This window comes from Scylla paramamosain, chromosome 1, assembly GCF_035594125.1.
Source record: "Scylla paramamosain isolate STU-SP2022 chromosome 1, ASM3559412v1, whole genome shotgun sequence".
Classification (NCBI taxonomy): Eukaryota; Metazoa; Arthropoda; class Malacostraca; order Decapoda; family Portunidae; genus Scylla; species Scylla paramamosain.
Genome location: NC_087151.1, coordinates 15,733,831 through 15,760,000, shown reverse-complemented (window position 1 = coordinate 15,760,000; position 26,170 = coordinate 15,733,831). Strand labels below are relative to the sequence as shown.

At 37.9% G+C, this 26,170-nt stretch overlaps 2 protein-coding genes across 8 annotated transcripts in view; both read right to left on the bottom strand.

Moving 5' to 3' along the window:
• The window catches only part of LOC135101367 (E3 ubiquitin-protein ligase RNF8-like), a 50,942-nt gene extending 46,181 nt beyond the window's left edge, over window positions 1–4,761 (bottom strand). For 6 of the 7 annotated variants that reach the window (XR_010269238.1, XR_010269240.1, XM_064005261.1 and 3 more), the window contains exon 1: window positions 4,603–4,761. Coding sequence is in view for 4 of the 7 variants with exons in the window: in XM_064005261.1 (XP_063861331.1) it covers window positions 4,603–4,686 (84 nt within the window). In the remaining 3 variants the exon portion in view is untranslated. Of the gene's footprint in view, window positions 1–4,372; window positions 4,551–4,602 lie in introns of those variants that run through there. The other variant, XR_010269242.1, reaches the window with a different exon arrangement.
• A 17,854-nt stretch (window positions 4,762–22,615) lies between these two features.
• On the bottom strand, window positions 22,616–24,538 carry LOC135102301 (uncharacterized). The gene has a single exon (XM_064007361.1). It carries the CDS (start codon window positions 24,536–24,538, stop codon window positions 22,616–22,618), a length of 1,923 nt encoding a protein of 640 aa, XP_063863431.1.
• Window positions 24,539–26,170: the final 1,632 nt, after the last annotated feature.

Sequence of the window (26,170 nt, the reverse complement as noted above, 5' to 3'; positions counted from 1 at the left end):
CTGCACCCTCAAATATTGAAACAGAGAGAACAATTAGGCACCTACCAAAAACAGCCAGAAAAGTGAAGAAACTTGCAAGAAATAGGAGAAGCTGTGATGTTTGTTGTCAGCGTGCGCTTTCGATCTTGTTGCAAATGTAAATACTTCATAAAAAAGTTTGACAGTTGTTATTACATATGTAGTGGTCATTTCTTTCATAAAAAATAAATAAATAAAAAATGCATATGCTTTTCAGACCATATTACGGCAAATAATGTTAATTTAATACAGTAATTTGGAAATTTATTATGGAATGGGCAGCCCTACTCCTCCCCAAAAAACTCCTCTCCAAAGTTCCAAAGTCTGGTACTCCCATAAGAGAAAAGCAGTGGTCAAAGGTGACTGTGGAACTGAATCACAGCTCCAGTGGCTTTTTTTTGGCTAGCTAGTAAGTGAAAAAGGGCAACTGTGGAACTGACCCAATGAAGTACTATACACATCACAAACTTTAAGTGTGGTGTTAAAATTCAAACCTACTAACAAAGGAAAGGACTTTTGCTATGTTGGCAAACTAATGAACCAAGTGAAATCTAAGAAAATGACACACTGGGACATGCAGTACTTCCAGAAGGTGAACCATGTTGGCAGAACAAACCTGGTATTTTTCTGGGAACCTGATGTTCCCGATATATATAAGACCCCTGAGTGTGACATTATAAGAATTCTTCCTAAGACAGAGTTGATTGAAGGAAGGATTATTTTCAAAGAAGACTTTGATAGCCTGATTTTGCAGTGAGATATAGAATCACATCTGCTTTGCAAAAATAAATAAATAAATAAATAAATAAATAAATAAATAAATAAATAAACAAATAAAATAAAATAAATAAAATAAAAAAAAATAAATAAATAAACAAATGAATAATAAATAAATAAATAAATAAATAAATTAATTAATTAATTAATTTTGTTTACCTTTGTCTACCTTAGTAATACATAAACTATCATTATGATATGTGTTATGTGATTACTAGAATTTGATTTGCAGTTATTGTATGTGGGATCTGAATTATCCCAAAGTGTGGGATAATTCAGATTGCAATTCTTGCCCTTGTTACTCATAAAGATGAAAAAATTTTTGGATGGTTTTTACATGAACAGAAGAGCACATTTAGCTGAATGTATTCCACAAATAAACTGTTTCTTCTCATTCTTTCAATATTACTACCAAAACAAACAGAAAATTTATCCAAATTATCCCATATATATATATATATATATATATATATATATATATATATATATATATATATATATATATATATATATATATATATATATATATATATATATATATATATATATATATATATATATATATATATATATATATATATATATATATATATATATATATATATATATACAGTAAAATCCTTCTTATCCGGTATCAACGGGACCGCCGACATGTCGGATACTTGAATATTGCCGGATACTTGAATAGAAGTGAAATTATGTCCACAATCACCACCCTACACTCACGCATCTTACCATAACAAAGATCAGCTGATCTTAATCAGCAGCTGATCTGATCAGCTGCTTAAGTGTAAGCACAACATGCTTCCTCTTTTCTACAACTTTAGGCATGATGAAGGCATCAGGCGATAAACAGTGCACACTGAGTCACTGAGTAAACACAGTGCAGTGGGCTGCGGATGGCGCAAAGCAGTGCGCTCTGGTGGCGAGGGGACAAAGTATGCCTCGCACAGGAATTTCAATCAATTTTATGAGTACACATTGATTTTTTATTGATTTTAAGGCTCCGGGAAAAATGTGCCGGATACTTGAAGCTGCCGGATACTCGAATGCCAGATAAGAGGGATTTTACTGTATATATATATATATATATATATATATATATATATATATATATATATATATATATATATATATATATATATATATCTCACCTATAAATTTAACTTTCAACTTTATATCAGCAAATATATGATGCTTTTACTGTATTTCCATTTTTTTTTTCCTTCAATTTTATTTGGCTTGGCCTTGCCCCCCTTACACATACCCACACACCCACACACACACACAAAAAAAAAAAAGAATAATAATAAATAAATAAATAAACAAAAATAAATAAATAAAATAAAATAAAATAATAATAATAATAATAATAATAATAATAATAATAATAATAATAATAATAATAATATAATATAATAAAATAAAATAAATGAATAAATAAAAATAAAATAAATAAATAAATAAATAAATAAATAAATAATAAATAAATAAATAAAAAACATTAAATAAATAAAATACTGTATTTTTTGCCATATATAATGCCTCGCCCCCCCCCCCAAAAAAAAAAAAAAAAAAAAAAAATCATCCTGCATCTTATACCCCAATGGGTTTGGGTAAACCTATGGGTTATGGTCATCGGTACTAGAATAACACCTGAATACCACTGTTTGACCCCAGAATGATATTATTATAGACAATGATTACAAATCGAAATAGTGCTAAAAATTACTAGATAACGATTACAAACCAAATAATGCTAAAACATAAAAGCCGATTGCTGTAACTTTGAAGCACATCACTCAATGGCCTTACCTTATGTGAATAAAATTCATGTTAAATTTATTAAGGTAATGAATAGCTTTATGCTCAAATCATAGCCTTAATCTGTATGAAGAAAGTGACCTTAGGTAGTTATGCTTCATACACTTACTACGAAACACAGCTGCACAAGCAACCTTAACATGAATAGGGAGTCCTTTGTTTATCATTTCAAGTTGACAGCTACTCAGGCTAGGAGCAATGGAACTCTTCAGCCAATAGTGGAACATTTTAAACATAGAAAAAGGCAGAAAGCAACATAAGGTAGTATCATAGTCAACTTTTTAGCGACAGTTATGATATTTACTGATCTTCTGTGTTGGTTTGTGCTGCAACTTGGACCAAAGCCTGATTGAGAGGTGGGCTATGATCTTCTGGGAAGAGTGGGGCTTATTTTATCTTTTTTTTTTTTTCTAAATATCTCCTGCCAAATTATAGTTACATCTTATATGGCAGGGAAATATGGTAAATAAAATAAATGAATTAAAGATAAATAAGTAAATAATACATCAATAAAACAAATAGAATAGGACAGAATAGAATAGAAAAGATTAATTCAATTCAATAAAAATGGTAACAAAATAATTAAAAGCAATACAACCAGTTTGAGACAGGGAGATATGCACTCATATAGGGAAGGCACTTATGGAAAAGTGGGGTCCCAGACTGGCTGTGCCTATGTCCTACTGGTGTGAGTTTCAAGTTATGCATTTCTGTTGCAGTGTTACCATGTTGGATGAGCAAGGATACTGCAATGCTGGGTGGCTCTCTCTCTCTCTCTCTCTCTCTCTCTCTCTCTCTCTCTCTCTCTCTCTCTCTCTGCAGGCAAGAGATATAATCACTTTTACATTGTGAGTGTGTGTGTGTGTGTGTGTGTGTGTGTGTGTGTGTGTGTGTGTGTGTGTGTGTGTGTGTGTGTAAAATAATAAATAATAATAATAAATGGTTTATTATTTAGGCAGTTAACAAACTGAAAATGTACAGAGGGGGTGGGGAAATACTTAACATTAATCCTAAAGGTAGTGTATGTGTGTGTGTGTGTGTGTGTGTGTGTGTGTGTGTGTGTGTGTGTGTGTGTGTGTGTGTGTGTGTGTGTGTGTGTGTGTGTGTGTGTGTGCGTCCTCTCTCTTTCACTCCAGGCAAGAGATATGATCACTTTTATGTCGCAAGACAGCCATCATGTGTATGTGTGTGTGTGTGTGTTATCCAACACAGTAATATCAAGCACACAATGCCTGTCTTGTAACTTCAGTAAAAGTAAATTCTTTTCATGTTTCAAGAATGATTTCAGAGTCCATAAGAAGTTGTGATAGAATGGTTGGGAGTGTGTAAAAGTTCATGATAGAAAGGATGCAGTCCCAATCAGCTCAAGACCCCACTTTTCCACAAATGAAAGGAATTGTTGGAATAACCTTAACTTACTAGTTTTAAGGTTACTTATTTATAGATGAAATAGTATTTTTTTTTTCTTTTTCAAATCCTGATCTACACAATGAGGAAATCAGTTAAAAAAATCAATGAACTTAATAAACCTAAAATGAAATCTAAGATGACCTATCCTATTCGTCAGGTGAAAATGTTAATATTATTTCCATATTGCGCCCTGTACAATAGTTCTACTCTAAGTAAGCAATATTATGGCTGAGATGCGCCCCTCCCCCCTTTTTGTGCCTTGACTCTTGCCTTTTAAACACGTAAGCAAATCACCAAGGTAAGCAATCCCTAAGGCGTAGTACCTGCTATACATAGTTCTCACCTGATGGTACCACCTTACACAAGGACTCATGTGTCCCTAGGCAGCAGGTGGCCCAAACACGAAAGGCACTCCAGTTAAAATAACATGCAATGAGGTCCTACAAATGACTGGTTCAGTCCTACAAATGACTGGTTCAATGTCATTAAGTAAACAATGTGCTGATCACCACCCATTAGATCCAGAATGCTTTACTGTACACATGCAACGCTCATCACGCGGTTGGCACTGACCTCATTGTCTTTCAGAGAGATGATACGCCTCTCTCTCGTGTTATCGTTTCTGTATTCCAAATAATACCTCTCCCTGGTATTCATCGCGAGCTTCCAAGAACTTCAAAACCACGACTGGCGCGGTGAGGGGAGGACACTCGTGCTCCCGGGACGGTCCCTTGGTCAGGATTCTACATAATAATAATAATAATAGTATTAGTAATAATAATGATAATAATAATAATAATAATAATAATAATAATAATAATAATAATAATAATAATAATAATAAGAAGAAGAAGAAGAAGAAGAAGAAGAAGAATAGTAATAATAATAATAATAATAATAATAATAATAATAATAATAATAATAATGAAAATAATAATATTATTAATAATAATAATAATAATAATAATAATAATAATAATAGTAATAATAATAATAATAATAATAATAATAATAATAATAATAATAATAATAATAATAAGGTAATCATGTTGCGCGGTTATTTCTTATTTTTCTATTCGTCTGCACTCTATAATGTTGGGGACCTGTGAGAAAGCGGAGTTTTCGAGTGGATAAAGCTAAAATAGGGCCAGATACTGCCCTAAACACCAAAAATAAATAGGGAGCTGCCTATTGCTGCTGTTGTTGTGATGGCCCTTGTTGTGCCTTCTGCTTTGGACCTGTAACGCTTTGAATCTCTTCTTCACCTATACCCCTGCATAATTATTTCTTATTGTCCAGCACTCAGTCAGAAATATTTTCATGTGGCTCACTATTTCCCTATTTTTATGTTGTTAGTCCTAGTACTGTTGTAATTCCCCTGTCTTCTTTTTTCCTTTTTTCCCATTCCTCTCGACCTATAACTCCTGCCACTTTGCTGTCTAACTCTTCTTGTTGGTGCCTGTACATATCACGCTCTACAGTGAAATGTTCAATTGTTTCTTTTTCTCTACATAGCTTGTCTTGTTCTATTATGTCTCTGTTCTTACAATTTGATTCTAGTGTTCCACTTCTTGCTTTAAACAATAATTTGCCACTCTTCTCTCTCTATTTTTCCTTTGTTTCTATACCATCTTAGAGTGCTTTTAGTGTCCATGCCATTCCTCCATTCTTTATGGCCATTCTCTCCTATCCCGTTCTTATTGAGGCAGGTACTGATGCTAGGAAACTGTACTCTGTTCTTGACAACCTGACTGGTAAGAAGAGTGCTAAGAAGCTCTCAGATGTGGACCTGGCAAATAATTTCATGAGGAATTTTGATGAAAAAAATCAGAAATATTGTTAGTAGCCTTGAAGAGGCAGAACAGGTTCACCATGTCACATATATGCCTGACACACCCTATGTTGGTCTGGTCTCCTTTAGTGAGGTCAGTATAGATATGCTACAAGCTTTGCTGAAAACGTTAAAAAGACATATTGTGTTCGAGATCCATTTCCTATGTCAGATGTAACCAATGAGGAAGATTTCTTGAAACTCACAAGTGTACTCTTAAAAACTGTCAATTTAAACATAAGTGAATGTGTCTTTCCAGAAAGTGAGAAACTTGCTATTGTTAAACCAATTCTAAAGAGTAAACTTGATCGCCAGTCCCTTTCCTCATACTGACCAGTTTCTAACCTATCATTCCTATTAAAAGTTATAGAAAGTGTAATTCATGTTCAGCTAATGGATTATTTATCTATTATTCATGTATTGCCTGACAATCAGTCTGCATATAGGAAACTACACTCAACTGAAACAGCCTTGTGTAGCATCACTAATGATCCTCTGTGTATGATGGATGAGGGAAAATGTGGTGTTTTAATATTATTAGATTTAAGTGCTGCCTTTGATACTGTAGTGCATGATTTACTGTTAGAAAATCTGCAAATTATAGTAGTTAGAGGACGTGCACTGTAGTACCTGAGGAGCTACCTTGTAAATAGGAGCTTTTGTGTTCAAGTGGGGAACTCCTTTTCTGAGCATTGTCAGTTCAACAAAGGTGTTCCCCAGGGGAGTGTGTTGGGGCCAGTATTATTTAGTATTTATACTACTGTTACTGTATGTAAAGCGTATGTACCTCACGGCATTATTCCTCGGCATTTATAAGTGAAATGTTCAATAGTTTTCTGTTCGCATGAAAACGTGTAATATGTGTAAGTATCAGTATTTAATGCTATATTAAGCACCGAAGTCGATGTTCACTTGTTGGTAGTGTGGGGTTAACCTGCTAGTGGCCTGCGGGCATCACTCACGGCCAAGTCGCGCTCAGACAAAGACGGGCAGGATGGTGACCAAGGTAAATACTTTAATTTTGTAGTTAAAACTGATTGTCATAGTGCTAAGTCAATTGCATGTATTGTTAATGAATATTGTAATATGTTGAAAGTGTTTAATATCAGTGTATAATGTTATTTTGTAAGAAATTGAGACCGAGAACTTGTTTGCAGTTCTTACGGTCATGCCTACCTCATCAATAAACGTCAGAGAGAGAACTGCCTTTCCTCGACCCTACGATGATGGGTGTGATCAGTAAAACAGATCACCTGAGAGCCAATTGATGCCCAGCCGGTGCGGCTACAGTAAGAACTCAGCCTACAAGCAAGAAATTGGCTCCATGTGAAACCGCAGCAAGAGTGAGTCACAGGACGAGGGGACACTGACATAAGCCTAAAGGTTGACCTCTGAGGCCCCGGGGTCAGCTCTACCCTTGACGACAACCACTCCCTTCTACCCACTGTGCCTCGCCACCATTTTGTAGAACCCATGGTCACAGGCAAGAAAGTATAATAGTATGTATGTGCACTGAATTGAGTAGCCTAAGTGAAAATTACCCACAATTAGCTAGTATTAAGAGTGGTAATTTTAAATTGCTCTTTCAGTGTCTCAGTATTGATACAATTAAGTTGTTAGATATGTCTGATACTGAGGAAATTAATGCCGTAGATGGCCTTAGGGAAGGTGAGGGTGAGCAAGTGGACAGGGATCAAACTTGTATTGAAGAAGTTAGTGTCAGGGAGCGAGTGCCAACCGATAAAGGAAGAGAATATCAAGTCAGTGTAACCAAAGGAAGAGCAGAGTCCTGTAAGCGTAAATGGAGCAGTGTTACCAGCAAAATTAAGAAAGGATTAAAAATTGTAATTAGCCCCTTTGAATTAGAGCCCATGTCAAGTGAAGTAATAGAGGCATTTCATCAGTATTATGTGGAATACACAAAGCTGGTGGAACTAGAGCCAGAAAGGTCAGAGGAGCTAAATGAAGAGCTGGAACACAATCAACAAGTTCACCATGAAATATTAGAAAGTATAGAATGTAAAAGAAAAGAGTTAAAGAATGACAGAGGATCAATTTGTTCTAGCAAACGGTCTAGGCATTCTAGAGTCTCATCTACTTCATCACGTTCATCAGCAGCACAAAGAAAGCAAGAAGTAGCAGCAAAGGTAGCCAGACTTAGAAAGGAAATGGAATATCATGATAGCTTAGCAGAGGCAGAAGTTATGTTAGCTAAGACAAAAGCAGAGGCAGAAGTTATGTTAGCTAAGACAAAAGCAGAGGCAGAAGCAATGTTCTCAAAGAAAAAGAAAGAGAGAGATTTAGCTGTTGCTAGTGCAGAACTTAATGCTCTTAGCTTAGTTGAAGAAGAAGTAAAAATGCTTCCAGGTAATGATGAAAGTGTAGAGAAGCAAAGTTATCTTCAACAATACATAGAGTCACAAAATGAAATGAAAGCACAAGCAATTGCAAATCAACAAAGTGACAATGCCATGCCTCACAAATATGTTACATTCCATGACCCACAGGAACCTTCTTCTTGCAATAGAGATAATGAATTGATGACAAATCAAGTAGATGGACAAATATTTAGTGAACCTCAGGTAATAAATCTCAACCCTACAGCTTAAAGTCTTGTACCAAGCTCTCGTAGACACACTCATAATGTCAACATGCCTAATAATGTGAATAATGTGAGACAGAATCATCAATCCTTTTCCCATCCTGGGGGAACCTTTGCAATCAACATACCTGACCCCAAGTGGAGCCTCCCTCCAATAGAGCCTAACACTTTTGATGGAGAACCCATGGAATTTCCAAGTTGGTTGAAAAACTTTGAAACTTATGTAGAGTCTAAAACTTCTATTGGTAAAGAGAGACTTGCCTACTTAGAGAGGTATACAACTGGTGAGGCAAAGGATGCCATTAAAATGTTAATGCACTTTAACTCTGATGCTGACTATGTGCAAGCAAAGAAAAGTCTTAGTGATAGATTTGGAAACAAAAGCATCATAGCTGATGCTTACACAAATAAGTTAATGAATTGGCTACCAATCTCTCCGCATAATGGTCCAGCATTAACAGCATTCTCAGATTTTTTGAAGTGCTGTTTAGCTGCAATGAAACACACTTCTTATTTGTCATTTCTGAATGACCCTAGAGAGCAGAGAAAGGTGCTAGCAAAACTCCCTGAACATGTTGTTCATGACTGGAGAAAGCAAGCAATGATATACCTTGATACTAACAGTAATAACACTTCTAGTAGCAATGAAGAGCACCACCCACCCTTTGAAATGTTATGTGAATTTGTCCAGAAAGAAGCAAAAGGAGCAAGCAATCCATTTCTTTCCTGGAATTCAGTAAGTAGGGAAGTAAATGATTGGATCAAAACTCAAACATGGGCAACCAATTGGAAACCAAGGGAATCAAACATCATGACAAAGAATAGAGGGAGTAGAACTTTCATGGCTAAATCAATTGAGGAAAAACCAATGTGGTCATTCCAAAGTAAAGTAAATGTACAAGCCAACAAACAGTATCCCAAGGACCAGGAAAGGAAAGGACGATTCTGTCACTACTGTACAAAGGATCATGATTTAGATGATTGCAAGGAATTTGCCAAACTTGATGGTAATACTAGGTACAAATTTGCTAAAGAAAAACGGTTATGTACAGGGTGTCTAAAAATGGGTCACAAAGGAAAGGATTGTAGAAGAAGGAAAGTTTGTAAAGTATGTCAGAGATACCATCCCACAGCTCTTCACAATGATGATGTGACAAGAACTGAGAGCCAAAAGGTGCCAGCACAAGCAACTCAGCCTAAAGATGATAAACCCACAGTAGTAGCAAATAAGGTCAAAGTTACAGAATCAGTGACACATGACATGCACACCATGATAGTTCCTGTATGGTTACATCATATTAGTAATGAAGAGAATAAAGTTTTAGTGTATGCCCTGCTGGATGAGCAGTCTGATGCTTCATTCATCAAGGAAAGCACTCTGAATAAATTGGGAGTTAGTGGACCATCAGTGTCACTCAATATCCACACAATAAGTGGAAAACAAATCACTGATTCTATCAAACTTCATGGACTTAAAGTAAGAGGTTATAATGAAGAAGTGGAAATATCAGTCCCTTCAGCATATTCAACAGAAAACATTTCAGCTGGACGGAGTCAGATACCAAGGCCCGAGACTGCTTGCGACTGGCCCCACTTAAAGGCAATCTCTGACAAACTAATGAAATATGACCCAAACGTTGACATAGGACTCCTCATTGGTCTTGATTGTGCAGAAGCCATTATGGCAGAAGAGCAAATAGCAGGTGATAGCAAGAAGCATCCCTATGCTCATAGGACAGAGCTAGGTTGGGGGATCATTGGTAAAATCTCACCCCATTCAAGTCCATTGGAGAATACAGTGGTAGTCTACAGAACAGTGACACAAGAAGTAGAAATCAATGAAGAAAAGAGGGTTAATTTCTTAGTGGTTCCTACTAAAACCAAAGAGATGATTAATCCTTCTCAAGTGAGAGATATGTTTGAACTTGACTTCAGTGATAGAAAGTCAGCTGACACTCCATTATCATATGAATATAAAAGGTTTATGAGTAAGATGAAAGAAGGAGTACATCAGCTGAAGGATGGCCATTATGAGTTGCCCCTTCCTCTTAAAGATGATAACGTCAAGCTTCCAAACAACAAACTATTAGCAGAGCAGAGACTCAAGAAGTTAAGAGCTAAACTTGAGAAGGATAATCAACACAAAGGTGATTACAAAGTGTTCATGGATGATATGATTACAAAAGGTTATGCAGAGGTTGTACCGACAAAGGATTTAGTTAGGAATGATGGTAAGGTCTGGTACATTCCACATCATGGAGTCTATCATCCAAGAAAGCCAAAGAAGTTGAGAGTTGTCTTTGACTGTAGTGCAAACTACAGGAACCAGTCATTAAACAGTCACCTGTTACAAGGCCCAGACCTTACCAACAAACTTATTGGAGTGTTGTGTAGGTTTAGGCAAGAAAGCATTGCACTTGTATGTGATATAGAAGCAATGTACCATCAAGTGAAGGTCAACCCAGAACACAGAGACATGTTAAGATTCCTTTGGTGGGAAAATGGTAACCTTAATAATGAGATAGCTGAATACAGGATGACAGCTCACCTGTTTGGAGCTACTTCATCTCCAAGTGTAGCCAACTTTGCTCTTAAGAAAGCTGCAGATGACTACGGGTGTGGATCTGATGCAGCCAAGTTTGTAAGAAACAACTTTTATGTTGATGATGGTTTGAAGTCAGTAGCTACAATGGATGAAGCTGTCACTCTTATTCAGCAAAGGAAAGAATTATGTTACAAGGGAGGTTTTAACCTTCATAAGTTCTTGTCAAACAACAAAGATGTATTAGCTGCAATTTCTCTTCATGAGAGAGCAGATGGAATTAAAAGTTTGAATTTTAGTAAGAATGAAGACACACTGCCTATAGAAAGAACTTTGGGAGTTGAGTGGTGCATAGAATCTGACACATTTCAATTTAGAATAAAGCTGAAAGACAAGCCACTCACCAGGAGAGGCATTCTGTCAACAGTGAGCTCTATATATGATCCATTAGGTCTAGTGTCACCTCTCATACTGACTGGAAAGCAAATTTTACAAGAATTATGTAAGAATGCAGTTGATTGGGATGATGAGGTGCCAGATTATGTCAAACCTAAATGGTTAAAATGGAAGGATGAGCTGCACAAACTAGATCAGTTAAAGGTACCTAGATGCTACAAACCTGATGACTTTGGGGAAGTAGAAAAGGTTGAACTCCATCACTTTTCAGATGCCTGTCAAGAGGGATATGGCCAGTGCTCATATATTAGATTAATTAGCAAGACTGGCCAAATTCATTGTGCATTAGTAATGGCAAAGTCACGTGTCACACCTCTAAAAACCATGACAATTCCCAGACTAGAACTAGCAGCAGCAGTGGTGTCAGTTAGAATCCATAAACTCTTGAAGGGAGAACTTGAGTATAATAATGTGGAAGAAGTATTTTGGACAGACAGCAAAGTAGTCCTTGGTTACATTGCAAATGAAGCAAAGAGATTCCATGTATATGTTGCAAATAGAGTAGAAACAATAAGAGATCACACTTCACCAGATCAGTGGAAATTTGTAGAGACACAGTATAACCCAGCAGATCATGCATCTAGAGGCATGACAGCAGATGAATTGTGTAATAGCAAGATCTGGTGGAATGGCCCAGAATTCCTTTGGCAACATAGCAAAATGGATAGCCATTCCCAGTACAAGGTCATAAATGAGAATGATCCAGAAGTGAAGAAAGTTGTATGCCATGCTGTAGGTACACAACAGCCCACAGATATACTAGAAAGACTTGAGTATTTTTCAGATTGGTTTAAAGCAAAGAGGGCAGTTGCTGTATGCCTCAAGCTTCTGAACAGCTTCAGAGGAAAAGGTGATGGCACTACTAAAGTAAAGGGAAACACATATAAGCCAGTAAATGTAGCAGAAGTGTCAGAAGCTGAAAATGTAATTATAAAACAACTGCAAGCAAAGGCATTCCAGAAGGAGATAGATGTACTGGAATCATCTGCTAACCATATTTCTTTAATTAAAGGAGACAATGGCAAGGGAACAAAAGTGATAGACAAGACCAGTTCCCTCTATAAGTTAGATCCCTTCATTGACAAAAATGGTATCATGAGAGTAGGAGGAAGATTGAGGCTTTCTAATCTGACAGATGAATCCAAACATCCAGTCATCCTCCCCAAAACATCTCACATAACCCAGCTGATAATATGCTACCATCACAAAAGGACAAATCATCAAGGCAGGGACATAACTTTAAATGAAATCAGGTCATGTGGATACTGGATAGTTGGAGGATCATCCCTAGTATCAAGGCACATTTCAAAGTGCATTATCTGTCATAAAGTTAGAAGTACAACACAGGGACAGAAGATGGCAGACCTGCCTATTGACAGACTAGAACCATCACCTCCTTTTACATACTCAGCAGTAGATTTCTTTGGCCCTTTCTATATCAAAGAGGGGCGTAAAGAGCTTAAAAGATATGGAGTGCTCTTTACTTGCATGGCATGTAGAGCTGTGCACATAGAGACAGCCAACAGCATGGATACAAGTTCCTTCCTAAGTGCATACCGTCGCTTTGTAGGACGAAGAGGGCCCGTAAGACAGTTGAGATGTGACCAAGGAACTAACTTTGTAGGAGCCAAATCAGAGTATGAGAAATGCTTAAAAGAATTAAATAACAATAAAGTTAGACAAGAACTCATGAAAGATCAGTGTGACTGGATTGTTTTTAACATGAATGTACCCAATTCCAGTCACATGGGAGGTGTTTGGGAGAGGCAGATACGCACAGTGAGAAATGTATTCTCTGTGTTGCTTGATCAGCATGGTACCCAGTTAAACGACCAAGATCTGAGAACCTTCCTAGTTGAAGCAGAAAATATAGTTAATGGTCGTCCCCTAACTGTGGACCATCTTAACTCCCCAGAAAGTCTTACACCGTTGACACCCAGTAATTTGTTAACTATGAAAACAAAGGTAGTACTGCCTCCTCCAAGCATTTTCATTAAGAAGGACCTGTACTGCATAAAGAGATGGCGCAGAGCACAATACCTGGCCAACCAGTTCTGGTCCAGGTGGAAAAAGGAGTATGTGCAATTCCTACAACTTAGAAATAAGTGGACAACACCAAAGAGGAATCTCAGTGTAAATGACATAGTTATCATCAAAGATCAGAATTTAGCAAGGAACCAGTGGAAACTGGGAAGAGTAACAGAAGTATCTCATGATCATGATGGCCTAGCAAGAAAGGTTAAGGTCCTGGTTTCAGACTGTAATCTCGACAACCAGGGAAGACACATAAGGGCAAACAGGACCATCATAGAGAGGCCAATACATAGTCTAGTATTGCTGTTAGAAGGTAATGCATAATAATAGACTGGAGCATCCCCGCCAAGGAGCCAGTGTAACAAAACATATTATGTGCTAATCCTAGTTTTAAGGTACATACTAATTTTAATTTAAGGTAAATTGTTACACAATTTAAGGGAGCCATGTTACTGTATGTAAAGCGTATGTACCTCACGGCATTATTCCTTGGCATTTATAAGTGAAATGTTCAATAGTTTTCTGTTTGCATGAAAACGTGTAATATGTGTAAGTATCAGTATTTAATGCTATATTAAGCACCGAAGTCAATGCTCACTTGTTGGTAGTGTGGGGTTAACCTGCTAGTGGCCTGCGGGCATCACTCACGGCCAAGTCGCGCTCAGACAAAGACGGGCAGGATGGTGACCGAGGTAAATACTTTAATTTTGTAGTTAAAACTGATTGTCATAGTGCTAAGTCAATTGCATGTATTGTTAATGAATATTGTAATATGTTGAAAGTGTTTAATATCAGTGTATAATGTTATTTTGTAAGAAATTGAGACCGAGAACTTGTTTGCAGTTCTTACGGTCATGCCTACCTCATCAATAAATGTCAGAGAGAGAACTGCCTTTCCTCGACCCTACGATGATGGGTGTGATCAGTAAAACAGATCACCTGAGAGCCAATTGATGCCCAGCCGGTGCGGCTACAACTACAGAACTGTCTTTTATTTTAAGGGAATATGATGTAACTTTTGCTCTCTACGCCAATGATACTCAGTTTTATTTGACAGTTAATAACATATTTAGAAACAGAAAATGTATTGACAAGAGTTATGAGTCTTATTAAAGGTTGGATGAATAAAAACAATAAAATTTTAAATGAAGAGAAGACTGAATGTTTGTTTGTTGGAAAAAAGAGGGGTCTTAAAAGATTTAATGAAGTGCAAGGTTTAAATGTAAATGGTAGGAATATTAATTTATCTGATAAAGTTAAGGATTTGGGAGTCATAGTTGATAAGTATTTGAGCTTAAATGACCAAATAAATGAGGCTGTGAGAGTGGCAAGGTATAATTTGAGGAAACTGTCAAGATTCTGATTGAGAATCATGTAATAACAAAGTTGGACTATTGCAACTCCTTATATTATAACCTGCCAAATTATCAACTAAAGAAATTACAACTAACAATGAATAGGGCTGCCATGATGATAAAACATGTGTCACCTCACAACAGAATAACACCTGTACTCACTGATTTACACTGGTTGCTGATAAAAGCTCAGATCGCTTATAAAATTTGTGTACTAAGTTACCAAGTTGTGACTGTTTATTTAAGAAAGTTGTTGCATCCCTTTGAGGTTAATACAAGTGTTGTGGTGAGGCACGCAGCAGATGATTACTGGCTAAATGAGCCAAGATGTAACTCGGATATGGGTTTCAGAGCCTTTCAAGTGTGTGCTCCAAGATTGTACAATAGGCTTCCAGTACAGGTCAAGACCAGCAATAGCAATGAACTTTTTAAGAAAAAATTAAAACATTTCTATTCAGGGATTCCTATGATATGTCAGATATGACTAACTGAACACTATGTTATATAAAACTTTTTTATGTGCAATTTGTATGTATGATTATTTATACTAGCATGTATCTGAATAGTTTTTATTTATTTATTTATTTATTTATTTATTTTTTTTTTTGTGTGTGTGTGTGTGTGTGTGCAATTAGTTTTACAATATTTTATATAGCACTCTGCTAAGTATTAGTCATATTGTATATTTAAATTCAATTACTTAAGAATAGAGGCTCTGTAGAGTCCCACTGGTTGGCGGAATAGGGTCTGAATGTTGTGATAAAGAAAAAGAATAAAGAATAATTTCCTTGACTGTCATTTCTTGCAATCTTTCTTGTAGTTCTTCTCTATTCTTCCATCGTTCTGTTTCTCTTCTCCACAGTGAGCTGTCCCTGTATGCATTGTATACTTGGTTGGCCCATCTCTCTTCACTCATTTGTTTGAATTTTCTTCAATAAACATAGTTTTCCTTTCTTAATCCTCTCTGTAAAAGAGCTTCACCCCATTTCTCCTCCCATAGAATTTGCTATTACTTCAAGTTTTCTAATGTCTTCTATTCTATATTTGATTATTTCTGATCCATATAAGCAATGTGGCACTGCCATTCCTTTCCATAAAAATCTTCCATGCTCATATTTGTTTATTTCCCTGCTCCCTCCACTCATTATCATTTTCCTCATTTTCCTTGCTTTACTTTCATTAATTTTTCTTTGAGTGCTGCCCCTAATTCCTTCTTTTATTATTTCTATTCCAAGATAACTGAAGCTTTCCACATCATCAGCACCCACTGACCTTCTTCCCATGTGTTGAATTCCATTGCTTTGTATTTGGTGTTGCTAAATTTCACATCCCATTCTTTTCCATATTCATTTACAATGTATAGTAGTCTGTCCATATCCACTTTATTTTCTGCTATGAGCACCACATCATCAGCATATGTAAGACAGCCCAATTTTTTTCTCCCTACTGCATCTCCTACATATGCTTTTCTACTTAAGGTAAGCAGTTCCTCTATGTATATGTTGAACATTGTTGGTGACATCATGCAGCCTTGTCTCACTCCAGTGTTGTTTTTCCATCTATTCTGTCTCTACATTCCCCAATCTGAATTTCATGATATTGTCTATGTACATTGCTTGGATGATATTTATAATTTTCTTGCTTGCACCTGCATGTTCTAATAATTTCATTAATTTATTTTGGTTGAGTCATATGCTTTTTCTATGTCCAGAAAACCGAGATAGAGTTCTTTTTTTTGTTCCTCCTACAACTGTCAATTACTTCCTTTAGGACATATATATTTTCCATTTCACATCTTCCTTTTCTGAAGTCTTTTTGTTCTTCTCTAACTACTCCTTTTGTCCACCTCTGTATTTTCTCATTCATTATGGATCCAAATAACTTGTTCAAAATATCTATCACACTTATTGGCCTGTAATTTTCAATTTCTGTTTTGTCCTTCCTTTCTCCTTTGTATATGAACTCCACTCTGCTCTTTCACCAGTCTTCAGGTATTTTTCATCTCAAAAACTTCAGAGAACAGGTTGTGTAATGTTTTCTTCAGATTTTCTCCTCCTTGCTTTAAAAATTCTGCCAATATGTCATCGCATCCTGCGGCCTTCCTGCCCTTCAGTTTGTTGATGTTACTTCGTGTTCTGTCAGTTCTCTCTCTCTCTCTCTCTCTCTCTCTCTCTCTCTCTCTCTATATATATATATATTTTTTTTTTTTTATCGTGGTCTCCTCTGTTTTTCTTTCTTTGGATATTTTTTCCCCAGAAGTTACCAATGATTTCTCTGATCTCTCCTTCATCCTCTGTTCCACCTTTATTTCCTCTAAGTCATATTTATTGTATTTGGGGGTTTTAGGTCTTCTTTCAAATTTTTTCCAGCTTTCTCTTTCTCCTCTTGGAAGTCTATTTACGGCTTCTGCTCTGTCTTTTTCTCATTTAATAATTTTGTTTTATATTCTTTGCATGGAGGAGGCAGTATACACCTGCCAAAACGATAATTATTCCCAGTGAGGTTTAGAGCACTGTTCAGGGGGTGCTGTGAACTTATCATTAAACCCAGCTGTGACCTCACTGAACATTTCCCTTTGTGTCTCACAACACAAGGGAGCAGTCACAGCCTGCCCTCTAAAGACCACTCTCTTCCTCCACACAAAACTACAAGCACATAATAACACACACACCCTTCACTCAAAAATTAAAAAAATCATCATGGTGACTCCTACACTAGCCTCGGAGTCCCCATCTGGGGAGGGGACCATAAATGTTCCCAGGTCGGACTGCCTTTCTGTCGACGACCCTAAGTGTCTTGACAACCCCCTCAATTTTTTCTTCATTAACTTCTGCAACATTCGTGGTCTAAGATCTAATTTTCAATCTGTAGAACACCACCTCTCCTCTTCTAAACCTCATCTTCTTTCCCTCACTGAAACTCAGGTGTCTGAGGCAACTGACAGTAGCTCCTTTTCTGTTCCCTCCTGCTTTCTCTATCCTCATTTTCGATCCAAAGCTGGATGTTGCATTTATGTGCGCAATGACTTAACCTGCTCTCGTGCCCACACTCTTGAATCTTCTGAGTTTTCTACCATCTGGCTACAACTACAGTCACTCTCAAACTAAATTTATCTGTGCTGTATACCTTTCACCTAACTCCTCTGACTATAAGAAATTCTTTGACTATTTAACTTCCAAAGTGGAGCACATTCTGACCCTCTTCCTTTTTGCAGAGATCTCCATTCTTGGAGACTTCAATGTTCACCACCAGCTTTGGCTTTCCTCTCCCTTCACTGACCATCCTGGTGAACTAGCCTTCAACATTGCTATCCTCCACGACCTAGAGCAATTGGTGCAACACCCTACCCGTATTCCTGACCGTCTTGGAGATAAGCCCAACATTCTTGACCTTTTCCTGACCTCTAATCCTTCTGCTTATGCTGTCACCCTTTCTTCTCCGTTGGGCTCCTCCGATCACAATCTCATATCTTTATCTTGTCCTATCACTCCAATTCTTCCTCAGGATTCCCCTAAGCGAAGGTGCCTCTGGTATTTCGCCTCTGCTAGTTGGGGGGGCCTGAGGAAGTATTTTGCTGATTTTCCTTGGAATGACTACTGCTTCCGTGTCAGAGACCCGTCTTTGTGTGCTGAGCGCATAACAGGTGATAGTGTCTGGTATGGAGGCGTACATTCCTCACTCTTTTTCTCGACCTAAACCTTCCAAACCTTGGTTTAACACAGCCTGTTCTTGTGCTATACATGATAGAGAGGTGGCCCACAAAAGGTACTTAAGTATTCCATCACCAGAATCTCATGCACTTTATATTTCTGTCCGGAACCATGCCAAGTCTGTTCTCCAACTAGCTAAAAGCTCCTTCATTAACAAAGTGTCAAAACCTTTCAAAATCTAACTCCACTCATGACTTCTGGCATCTAGCCAAAAATATCTCCAATAACTTTGCTTCTTCTTTCCCTCCTTTATTTCAACCAGATGGCACCACTGCTATCACATCTATTTCTAAAGCTGAACTCTTCGCTCAAACCTTTGCTAAAAACTACCTTGGATGATTCTGGGCTTGTTCCTCCCTCTCCTTCACCCTCTGACTACTTCATGCTACCTATTAAAATTCTTCGCAATGATGTTTTCCATGCCCTCGCTGGCCTAAACCCTTGGAAGGCTTATGGATCTGATGGGGTCCCTCCTATTGTTCTCCGAAACTGTGCCTCTGTGCTTGCACCTTGCCTAGTCAAACTCTTTCAGCTCTGTCTTTCAACATCTACCTTTCCTTCTTGGTGGAAGTTTGCCTACATTCAGCCTGTACCTAAAAAGGGTGACCATTCTAATCCCTCAAACTACCGTCCTATTGTTTTAATTTCCTGCCTAAAGTTTTTTAATCTATCCTCAACAGGAATATTCTTAAAAATCTATCACTTCACAACCTTCCATCTGATCGCCAGTATGGGTTCCGTCAAGGCCGCTGTACTGATGATCTGGCTTTCCTTACTGAGTCTTAGTCATCCTCTTTTAAGAGATTTTGGTGAAACTTTTGCTGTTGCCTTGGACATAGAGTCTGGCACAAAGCTTTGATTTCCAAACTACCCTCCTACGGCTTCTATCCTTCTCTCTGTAACTTCATCTCGAGTTTCCTTTCTGACCGTTCTATTGCTGTTGTGGTAGACGGTCACTGTTCTTCTCCTAAATTTATTAACAGTGGTGTTCCTCAGGGTTCTGTCCTGTCACCCACTCTCTTCTTATTATTCATTAATGATCTTCTAAACCAAACTTCTTGTCCTCTCCACTCCTATGCTGATGATACCACCCTGCACTTTTCCACGTCTTTTCATAGCCGTCCAACCCTTCAGGAGGTAAACATTTCAAGCAGGGAAGCCACAGAACGCTTGACTTCTGATCTTTTTAAAATTTCCAATACCAAGTTTGCAGAGCAAACTTGGTATTGTTCAATGCCTCAAAAACTTAATTCATCTATCAACTGGAGTATGCTTCACATGTCTGGGGGCAGGGGGGGACGGCAGTTCCACTCATACTGCTCTTCTAGACAAGGTGGAATCAAAAGCTTTTCGTCTCATCAACTCCTCTCCTCAAAGTCTAACTGACTCTTCAGCCTCTCTCTCACCGCCGCAATGTTGCATCTCTAGCTGTCTTCTACCGCTATTTTCATGCTAACTGCTCTTCTGATCTTGCTAACTGCATGCCTCCCCTCTCGTGGCCTTGCTGCACAAGACTTTCTTCTTTCTCTCACCCCTATTCTGTCCACCTCTCTAACGCAAGAGTTAACCAGTATTCTCAATCATTCATCCCTTTCTCTGGTAAACTCTGGAACTCCCTGCCTGCTTTTGAATTTTCACCTTCCTATGACTTGAATTCCTTCAAGAGGGAGGTTTCAAGACACTTATTCATCAATTTTTGACTATTGCTTTGACCCTTTTATGGGACTGGCATCTCTGGGCATTTTTTTATTATTGGATTTTTGTTGCCCTTGGCTAGTGTCCCTCCTACATAAAAAAAAAAAAAGTCAGGAAGAATTTGCCTAAATGACCATGCACCACGCATTACATTTACCAAAACAAACACGTGGTCGGTTACCCGCCGAACCCGGTGACACGGGCAAGTTTCACTGCTTTCTTTACTGTTACTGTATGTAAAGCGTATGTACCTCATGTCATTATTCCTCGGCATTTATAAGTGAAATGTTCAATAGTTTTCTATTTGCATGAAAACGTGTAATATGTGTAAGTATCAGTATTTAATGCTATATTAAGCACCGAAGCCGATGCTCACTTGTTAGTAGTGTGGGGTTAACCTGCTAGTTGCCTGCGGGCATCACTCACGGCCAAGTCGCGCTCAGACAAAGACGGGCAGGATGGTGACCGAGGTAAATACTTTAATTTTGTAGTAAACACTGATTGTCATAGTGCCAAGTTAATTGCATGTATTGTTAATGAATATTGTAATATGTTGAAAGTGTTTAATATCAGTGTATAATGTTATTTTGTAAGAAATTGAGACCAAGAACTTGTTTGCAGTTCTTACGGTCATGCCTACCTCATCAATAAACGTGTCAGGGAGAACTGCCTTTCCTCGACCCTACAATGATGGGTGTGATCAGTAAAACAGGTCGCCTGAGAGCCATTTGATGCTCATCCGGTGCGGCTACAGTAAGAACTCGACCTACAAGCAAGAAATTGGCTCCATGTGAAACCGTAGCAAGAGTGAGTCACAGGACGAGGGGACGCTGACGTAAGCCTATAGGTTGACCTCTGAGGCCCCGGGGTCAGCTCTACCCTTGACGACAACCACTCCCTTCTACCCACTGTGCCTCGCCACCATTTTGTAGAACCCATTGTCACAGGCAAGAAAGTATAATAGTATGTATGTGCACTGAATTGAGTAGCCTAAGTGAAAATTACCCACAATTAGCAAGTATTAAGAGTGGTAATTTTAAATTGCTCTTTCAGTGTCTCAGTATTGATACAATTAAGTTGTTAGATATGTCTGATACTGAGGAAATTAATGCCGTAGATGGCCTTAGGGAAGGTGAGGGTGAGCAAGTGGACAAGGATCAAACTTGTATTGAAGAAGTTAGTGTCAGGGAGTGAGTGCCAACCGACAAAGGAAGAGAATATCAAGTCAGTGTAACCAAAGGAAGAGCAGAGTCCTGTAAGCGTAAATGGAGCAGTGTTACCAGCAAAATTAAGAAAGGATTAAAAATTGTAATTAGCCCCTTTGAATTAGAGCCCATGTCAAGTGAAGTAATAGAGGCATTTCATCAGTATTATGTGGAATACACAAAAACTGGTGGAACTAGAGCCAGAAAAGTCAGAGGAGCTAAATGAAGAGCTGGAACACAATCAACAAGTTCACCATGAAATATTGGAAAGTATAGAATGTAAAAGAAAGGAGTTAAAGAATGATAGAGGATCAATTTGTTCTAGCAAACAGTCTAGGCATTCTAGAGTCTCATCTACTTCATCACGTTCATCAGCAGCACAAAGAAAGCAAGAAGTAGCAGCAAAGGTAGCCAGACTTAGAAAGGAAATGGAATATCATGATAGTTTAGCAGAGGCAGAAGTTATGTTAGCTAAGACTAAAGCAGATGCAGAAGTTATGTTAGCAAGAGACGAAGCAATGTTCTCAAAGAAAAAGAAAGAGAGAGATTTAGCAGTTGCTAGTGCAGAACTTAATGCTCTTAGCTTAGTTGAAGAAGAAGTAAAAATGCTTCCAGGTAATGATGAAAGTGTAGAGAAGCAAAGTTATCTTCAACAATACATAGAGTCACAAAATGAAATGAAAGCACAAGCAATTGCAAATCAACAAAATGACAATGCCATGCCTCACAAATATGTTACATTCCATGATCCACAGGAACCTTCTTCTTGCAATAGAGATAATGAATTGATGACAAATGAAGCAGATGGACAAATATTTAGTGAACCTCAGGTAGAATCTCACCCCATTCAAGTCCATTGGAGAATACAGTGGTAGTCTACAGAACAGTGACACAAGAAGTAGAAATCAATGAAGAAAAGAGGGTTAATTTCTTAGTGGTTCCTACTAAAACCAAAGAGATGATTAATCCTTCTCAAGTGAGAGATATGTTTGAACTTGACTTCAGTGATAGAAAGTCAGCTGACACTCCATTATCATATGAAGATAAAAGGTTTATGAGTAAGATGAAAGAAGGAGTACATCAGCTGAAGGATGGCCATTATGAGTTGCCCCTTCCTCTTAAAGATGATAACGTCAAGCTTCCAAACAACAAACTATTAGCAGAGCATTATTATTTTGACTATATCCAGTGGATTTACGTTATCTCTATACTGTAGTGCTTTCATCACAAATTGATACCCTGGAGTATTAGCTACTCTGCACAACTCAAATGCAACATAGAATGGTTCTTCAACGTTCGGTTCCCTTAACTTTGATTCTAGAAATTTCCTTCTCCTTTTTGCTATGACATCAAGTACAGGTGGAATACCTGATTCAATAAGACACATGTCGGGGCTTGTAAATTTCCTTACCCTTAGCAAGTTCCTTACTGCTCTATTGTATTGAACAATTATCTTTCTAGGATTATTTGTCAACCATGTTTCTGAGCTATAAAGAAGGGCAGAAGTGACAGCAGCATCAAATACTTTGCGCTTGTATGTATATGGCATAATGTTATTTGCTGCACAAAAAATTGCAGATTTATTGAGTTGCATCTCATTCACGGTTTCGTGAAGGTCCAATACTGTGTTCATCTTTGCATCATCACAAATCCATGCCCCAAGGTAAAGATACTTATGAACACAGTCTATCTTGATGTTACGAACAGTTAATGGCAATCTGTCTTCATCTGTACCTCGCACTACCATAAGTTTTGTTTTCTTTTCATTAAGTACCATTCCATATTCTTGGCAATAATCCAACACTGCGGTTAACTTTCTCACACACATTTCTTTAGAAGTAGCTAGTATTACCATGTCATCCATAAGAAGGAGCGTATGTAGTTTCCCCAAGAATCCATCTGTATCTACACACCTGTTTATCATCCTAACCACCTCATCCATGTATATGGTGAATAAGAGACAACTCGATGGAGATCCTTGGCGGACTCCAACAGTGGCATCAATAGTTGCAGAACGTAACACACTTTGAGTACAGGAATACATAGCTTGTATAGCACGCAACATAACCTTACCACAACCACGTGATTTAAGCAATTCAAGCAATTTACCTCGAGGCACTCTATCATATGCTTTGCTGTAATCTATGAATAACATATACAGCTTCTTTTTCTTATAATTAGCCAGGTCACATAATAATCTTAACGTCATTATTTGTTCGACACATCCTCGACCGCTTTGAGCACCTGCTTGACATTTATCAATACTTGTCCATAGTTTTAATCTGTTCAAAATTAAGTAATCATACAATTTTGCCAATGTATTCATAATGGATATGCCTCTGTAGTTTCCACATTCAAGTCTGTCTTTACCTCCTTTGAAGAGTACAAAAAGTTTGCTACAACTCCATGAAACTGGATAACACACATTAAGAAAAACAACGTTAAACATATGTAAAAAGAACATGATCCAGTCAACAGGTAAAGCTCTCATAATTCCTGGACAAATACCAACATAACTTTTTCTAACATTCACATCCTTGAGTACTTTATCTAATTCTTGTACAGTGAAAGGTTCGTCTAATACGGGTATCGTTGGAGTCGAGTCATCTATACATACAGTGCGAATACTATTAGTGTGACACTCATTATTTAACAAGCTCTCGAAATGGGTCTTTAGTTGATCGTCTTCAGGTTGTCTGTGTTCGTGCGTATCAATATTCCCTGACCAGTTAATGGCCTTCCATATGAACTTAGCATCATTTGTTTCTAATATCCTTCTCCAGCGCGGCAACGTTCTGTCCCACGTTTCTTTCTGCTGGTCGAGACGTCCACATCTGTTCCTACGAGCAGCTTCATGAATAATTTCACTGCTCGATCTGAAGGCTTCAGAAATATTTTCAATACTAACAGCGTCCGGATTCGGTGGATCGAGACTTAGCAATTCGGTACTGAAATCATGTAAGTTTACGGTGTCATATCTTGGACTTTTCCACATCGACTCGTTTGCACGTATTCTTCGGTATGACTCACCCAGACCGTTAGCTCGTTCTAACAGCTCTGTCGGGGAAACTTGAGTCATTTCTTTAGTAGCGAGATCTACGCAAATTGGGGCGTGGTCGGAACCTTTAACTGACTTGTTTACCTCGACCGAACTGACAAATCGTACGCAATCGGAAGTAACCACGCACAAGTCAATCTCCGATGTCCATCTTGATCCTCTTCTAAAAGATAAGTCACCTCCTAAGGTAGTTCCTTTTCTGTTCAGGTGATTCATCACAACCATATTGTTACTTCTACACATGTTACGCAACATACGCCCGTGACTATTCACTACCGGATCCTTCACACCATCATATCTATAGACACTTCCATCACCACAGAACAACACATGTGATCCAACTCGTGCATTAAAATCACCAGAGACTCAAGAAGTTAAGAGCTAAACTTGAGAAGGATAATCAACACAAAGGTGATTACAAAGTGTTCATGGATGATATGATTACAAAGGGTTATGCAGAGGTTGTACCGACAAAGGATTTAGTTAGGAATGATGGTAAGGTCTGGTACATTCCACATCATGGAGTCTATCATCCAAGAAAGCCAAAGAAGTTAAGAGTTGTATTTGACTGTAGTGCAAACTACAGGAACCAGTCATTAAACAGTCACCTGTTACAAGGCCCAGACCTTACCAACAAACTTATTGGAGTGTTGTGTAGGTTTAGGCAAGAAAGCATTGCACTTGTATGTGATATAGAAGCAATGTACCATCAAGTGAAGGTCAACCCAGAACACAGAGACATGTTAAGATTCCTTTGGTGGGAAAATGGTGACCTTAATAATGAGATAGCTGAATACAGGATGACAGCTCACCTGTTTGGAGCTACTTCATCTCCAAGTGTAGCCAACTTTGCTCTTAAGAAAGCTGCAGATGAGTATGGGTGTGGATCTGATGCAGCCAAGTTTGTAAGAAACAACTTTTATGTTGATGATGGTTTGAAGTCAGTAGCTACAATGGATGAAGCTGTCACTCTTATTCAGCAAAGCAAAGAATTATGTTACAAGGGAGGTTTTAACCTTCATAAGTTCTTGTCAAACAACAAAGATGTATTAGCTGCAATTTCTCCTCATGAGAGAGCAGATGGAATTAAAAGTTTGGATTTTAGTAAGAATGAAGACACACTGCCTATAGAAAGAACTTTGGGAGTTGAGTGGTGCATAGAATCTGACACATTTCAATTTAGAATAAAGCTGAAAGACAAGCCACTCACCAGGAGAGGCATTCTGTCAACAGTGAGCTCTATATATGATCCATTAGGTCTAGTGTCACCTCTCATACTGAATGGAAAGCAAATTTTACAAGAATTATGTAAGAATGCAGTTGAATGGGATGATGAGGTGCCAGATTATGTCAAACCTAAATGGATAAAATGGAAGGATGAGCTGCACAAACTAGATCAGTTAAAGTCATTATTCCTCGGCATTTATAAGTGAAATGTTCAATAGTTTTCTATTTGCATGAAAACGTGTAATATGTGTAAGTATCAGTATTTAATGCTATATTAAGCACCGAAGCCGATGCTCACTTGTTAGTAGTGTGGGGTTAACCTGCTAGTCGCCTGCGGGCATCACTCACGGCCAAGTCGCGCTCAGACAAAGACGGGCAGGATGGTGACCGAGGTAAATACTTTAATTTTGTAGTAAAAACTGATTG